The following is a 5,829-nucleotide window of genomic DNA, read 5'->3' on the forward strand; positions in this document are numbered from 1 at the left end:
CGTGTCGTGAGCCTCATAGAGGATGCAGTAGTTCAAATCTATATCATGAGGAACCACAATTCGTGGTGTACCCGTTGAATCGGTGCTATAGGACGTGCCAAGGAAGGAATGGGCTCTTTGACTCTGAAGAGCGAGTGACAGCCCTTATTATTTGCTCGAAGGATTTGCGCCTTCCCAGTGAGACGGAGCAGCTACAGACATTAATCCCTGTTGATGAGCAGCCTGAGCAGTGGTCTGCTGTTTATCGATGTCAAAATTGACTTTTAAGATGATTTTTCGTAGAGCTCGCTCTTCATCCTTAGATTCTATGCAATGTACACCCATCGTAAGCGCCCCTTGCACATGAGGCGCTTACGATGGGTGAGTTCCCTGGTTGCGCATCTGCACGCTGCCAGCCGCTCTCCTTACTAAAATAAATATTGGCTCTGGTAACCTGTACGTTGGTATCACCCGTAGAAAATGACAAGCATATTGATGCCAAGTGCACTGCAATACTTATGTTCTCTTTACTGCTTGAAGTGCCGTGTGATACGGCGTCGGGGTCTTGGACTGAGATGAGGCCCTGATAAATTTAGCTGGGAGAGGAGTCGCCCCCCCTTCGAAAAACCAGGGTCCTCCTCAGCTCTGCTAGCCGATGGTGTAAGACCAGTTATTGGAGAAGGGGATCTTGTTTTTTTACAAGATGTTATAAAATATCGTTCCTGGGGGGATCTTATTTTGAATGCTCCTTGTTGTCGGGCTCTAACGTTGGATCTGGGCAACGCTGTGAGGCGGTGTTCTGTGAGCAGCACCGTTGGCAGTCTTCTTGGCTATTTTGTCTTAGCCCTGGTTATACCCTTGGGATTCGTCTTAATCTTAGAGGTAAATAGAAAGACGCGCTTCCAACGGGAAACGTCTGGGAGAAAGCCTTGCTTTGATGATTTGGATAAATTTCCTGCAGAATATCCAAAGCTTAGACGGTTGCTACCTATCACTTTGCTTGAGGAAGCGTATAAAATTAAATTAAGTCGCCATGATTAACCACCCTCGGTTACGACCTCTAAGAAATCTGTTCCTGGCTTTAGTCAATTAGTCCTCAATTTGGTACCCCTGACAAGTTTTACCTTCTTTTTAGTCATGAATTTGTGACGAAAATCACTCAATTCCCTGTGATAAATTCATGTTTATTTATGACTATTTCATTTGTCATTTCTCTGTGAGCGTCTCATTGCATTGCATATCCGAGAGATCCCGTCGAGCTTGCTGTCACTGAGTGTTAACAGCTGCTATTGCCAGAACATCAGTTGTACACCCGAGACTTGAAGGTTAATGCTTTCTGAGCCTTTACATCACCTAACACGGAAGCCTGTTGCTGGTGCGTTTGACAACACTAGGGGCACTCCTAAAGCAGGCAGCTCGGAGTACTCACCGCTGTCAACGCTGAATCAGTCTCTTTCATAAGCAATTGGTAATACCCATCGACCAAGTCGAGTGCACTGAACTTTGTACATTGAACCATGTTGTTCTGGAGAACATCCTTCCTAGAAATCGGCCAGTGCGCCGAATTGATGGCAGCATTAAGCTTATTTTAAGCGTGAGCGATACGCCACTCGCCGTTCGGCTCCCGGACACAATAAGGAGGTAGGACCGACAGCGGGTCTTTGGCGACGACGTCTTGAAATTCCCTCACCAAAGGATAGTACGAATCCGAGAGATTCTTCAGGTTTGAAGATCCAGTTCGATCGCTCAGCACCCTCTTGATGTCCTCCAGTACAACTTTATTCAGAAGCGACGACGAGTTGATCTAGTCTTCCGGTCGTATAATGACCACTTGGCTAAGTCGCCTTCCTTCAAGGCATCGCCGAACTCTTCGAGGAATATCTCGTCCAGCTCAAGAAGAGCATCCACCGCAGGAATAGCCTCGAAGGTGACATCGCCATCTTCCTCCCCCGTCATACCGTTTACGAGGGTATATCGCTGTGCGCTATCGTCTACGGTAGACACATCCTGGGTCAGGGTCGACGCCCAGTGTCTTGCAACTAGCATACGACGTCGTTGTCGCCTCTTCACCGAGGTTGTACGTCTCGGCGAGGCAAAGTGTGAACACGCGCTCAGCGTCGTCTAGTGTCAGCCTCAATTCCTGCTCCACCGAAGCCCTGATTTTATTAACAACATTAGATCAAAAGCTACTAACTCTGCAGACTTCGTTCGGTAGCTAACTGCGCCGCTCTACGCGAATCTGAAGGGCCTTGCCCAAGATGCCTCGGACTCGTCCGACTATGCCTCTTGTGGCACGCAGCGATTGCTTCAAAACGTAATCAGTGCTCAGTGGATTGCGTACCACTTCACGTGCATCACTGGGGCCTCGCCCCCGATGCCTCCGACCTCGTCCGACTATGCCACTCTGTGGCATGCAGCAACTGCTTCGAAACGTGAACAGTGCTCAGTGGATTATGTGCCACTCTACGCGCGTCACTAGAGCCTCGCCCTCGATGCCTCTGACCTCGTCTGACCATGCCACGTTTTGGCATGCAGCAACTGCTTCGAAACGTGAACAGTGCTTAGCGGATTATGTGCCTACACTAAGCGTCACTAGGGCCTCGCCCTCGGTGCCTCTGACCTCGAACCTCGTCCGACCATGCCACTCTTGGTATGCAGGAACTGCTTCGTAACGTGAGCAGTTACGTGTCGCTTCACGTGCATCACAAGGGCCTCACACTTATTGCCTCGGACCTCGTCCGACCACGCCACCCTTGGCATGCAGCGACTGCTTTGTTACTCGAGCAGCGCTCAATGCGTTACGTGAATTACACGTTCAGCCCGCGAGCCACGCTCGGGACTCCTTACCAGAACACTTTTTGGTGTTTGACAACTCGAATACTCCGATAACCAGCACACTGACTGTCCCAGTCCAGTGCTCGCACCAATAGCGCTTCTGATTCCTAGCAGAGGTGGATTTATAACTCTTCAAAGGTCTACCAGGTGACGTACGCGTAGCGTTCAAGGTCTTCGACCTGCAATTGATCGATAGCTCATGATGTTCCGACCATGCCATACCAAGGATGAGTTCATACCTTAAATCCAAGTCTGAGATTAAGCAGCGTTTCAACGCTATCGAAGTCAAGAAACTTGTCACCTAGGCTCACAAGGGTCTTCAGCACCGTGACACATGTCCCAGTCGCTAAGCTAACAGTGGCGATGTCACCTAAGCGCGCCTTCAGCGTCTTAGCATACAGCTAACTTCTTTCGATCGTGGAGCGTCGAGCATAATTGCCCAGCGCCCCAGAGTCGGTCATAATCTTTTATGGCCTCTCAATGTCATCCACGGTTGCTTCCACGACTAGCAAGCCCGGCTTGCATACACGATACGTGTTCAAGAGCACGGGGCTCTTTGGGGCTGGACCCTGCTAACCTCTACCTCCTCGATGCTCAACAGAACTCAGTTCTTCCCCAGGCGCCCCGCGCCTTCTGGGTGCTGTCGTTTTCCCGCGACAACCCAGAAAACTGGTAAGAAGCGAGACGTCGGTTTGATGAACTTTGATGCGCCTTGCACAGCGAAAAACCAATCCAAAGGTGACGGGTGCTCTACCGGCAAGACACCTTCGGGTGTTATGAACGCTGCTCGGCACTCGAAGCTCTGCCTCCTCGTCCTCAGCATAGCTGAGATCCATCGGCTCAGGCCCGCTTGACGCGATGCTAGAGTGTAAATTCCAAACAAGTTGTGCTGTCTTAAAATTATATTCGGCATTCAATGCCACATTCTTTGCTTTTTAAAAAGACGACAAAAGCACACGGAAGACTTCCATTCTGGTCACGCCATTGTGGAGGCGGTCACTATGACCGCCTCAAAAGAGGATGGGCTGCCATACCGGTAATATGAGTACGCAACTTCCACCGATTCCTTTTTGCCTGTCGGGCGCCAAAGAAACACAATTGCACGCGATATGCCTGGTTAGGCGGTGAGAACACTCGTGAAAGCTGCAGCTTCAGCTCCGTCCAGGAGAGAAACGCCGCTTCGACCGAGGTGCCGCACGTCAGTGCCCATTCTCTCGCCTGACAACCGAGCTTAAAGATAGCTAGTGTCACCAAACCACCCCCGAAAGCCGGCAACACTTGTAGAGAGCACGGAGGCTTCCGTGTTAGGTGATGTAGAGCCACAGAAAGCATTTACCTTTCAGGCCTCGGATGGTGCCCTAGCAAAACCAGTGGTTAACACTCACCTGGACGGGATCACCCGAGTATGCGATGCAATGAAACGGTCACAGAGAAAAGGCAAATAGATACGTCATAAAAAATGTGTTGATCACAGGAAATTGAGTTTTCCTCGACACAAGATCATATTTAAAAAGAAGGCTAGACTTGTCGAGGGTATTGAATTGAGCCGCCTTTCATACTATCATCACCTACACCCTCGCCTTATCAAATTCAGTGGAAAATCATGCAACATCGACGCAGATTGCCTTGATTCAGCTGCCGAAATTAGCGGTTGAGATGAGTGCTCTGTATTCCTTTCTAGACTAAAGGCTTCGGACCCGTATAATATTAACTAGGTAGGGTCGGGCGTAGTCTTGTCTTTTGAGGGTTGAGCTGGATATACGTGGCTTTGGAACTGCGGTCCCGGCGAGGTATGTTTGAAGAGCATAGTCGGCACACAATTGCGACTTCTGGTACGAGAACGAAAACGCACCTTCTATAGGATGTCGACAGAGTTTCATCAAAAGGTGTGCAGATTATATGCATTAGCGCGTCCATTGATGCAATGATGGTAATCCTTACTCTCTTGGATAGAAATGCCACATCGCTTACATATAGATAGACAAGTCTAGGCCGTGCCGAAGTTCTGCGCTTCGCCTGCTATGTTCGATCCCTAGAAATTTTTTGAAGGCATGAACTTGGTTCCGGAAAAAAAATCTCGTCTAGTAATAGGTGCACTGAGAGGTCAAAAGACACGCAGTCCTTTGCCAATCTACGAATGCAGATTGGCAAAGGACTGCGAAGTTGGGTGGCAGATATGCCACCCAAGTTCTCCTCTATTTCGGTGGTGAGTTTAATCATCACATAGAGCTCATTAATTATGAAAGGCACCCCCATAAAAAGTGCCAGCTGTCCCTGATGAGGAGTGAAGACGTCCCGAGTCACCAGCTTATTAAAGGCGTGCGACCGTCTCCCGGGAGAGTTCCACCCATGTTGCACTCTCTCGATAGAAGCGCCCGGATATTGGGAGAATAAAATAGATCTTAAGCGCACAAGGTATGGGGCTAAATAGAGCTACGCCATACCCGCGCTGTTCTAAAGCGATAAATTCAACATAAGTTGTATTCTAACATCTTCGAGTGAAGCTGTCGTTTGCTCACGATGTGAAACACTTTATGCTGAAGTCACGTTGGTGAAAGTCTACCAAGCTTTGCCTTTTGTTGAAGAGCATTGATCTACCGTTTAGCCAACTTCCATAAGCAAATGCCGGTCTAATCCCAAGACCTGACGTTGTGTGGAATCACTTAAGTGTTTCTCCATATCTGGAATAAATTCTCTTGTCTTCCACACTTCTACAAAAATCAGTAAATGTTTTAGGTGAAATTTGGTGTGGCGATATTAGCACATACAAGGTAACTTTCCCGGCGCTCTGAAAAAGACGGTCTTTATTTGATGAGGCGGCGTTCAAAGGTATCGCAGGATGTGTAGTCGCCCTCCGGTCCACGCAGAGAGCAGACATGCCTCAGGACGTGCTCAAGGAAGAAATGGGTTATTTGACCTTGAAGAGCAAGTGGCAGCCCTTATTATCCGCTCGAAGAATTTGCGCCTTCCCAGTGAGACGGAGCAGCTACAGACATTAATCCCTGTTGATGAGCA

At 49.0% G+C, this 5,829-nt stretch overlaps 1 protein-coding gene across 1 annotated transcript; it reads right to left on the bottom strand.

Annotated features, from left to right (window-relative positions):
- Positions 1–5,415: 5,415 nt before the first annotated feature.
- Positions 5,416–5,692, bottom strand: PHALS_03476 (uncharacterized protein; the record flags this gene model as incomplete). Its single annotated transcript, XM_024717691.1, has 2 exons — positions 5,416–5,514; positions 5,591–5,692. 2 exons carry the CDS (start codon positions 5,690–5,692, stop codon positions 5,416–5,418), a joined length of 201 nt encoding a protein of 66 aa, XP_024583164.1.
- Between the last annotated feature and the right edge of the window lie 137 nt (positions 5,693–5,829).

The sequence above is a fragment of the Plasmopara halstedii genome, assembly GCF_900000015.1.
Source record: "Plasmopara halstedii genome assembly, contig: Scaffold_2386, whole genome shotgun sequence".
In the NCBI taxonomy this organism is placed as follows: Eukaryota; Oomycota; class Peronosporomycetes; order Peronosporales; family Peronosporaceae; genus Plasmopara; species Plasmopara halstedii.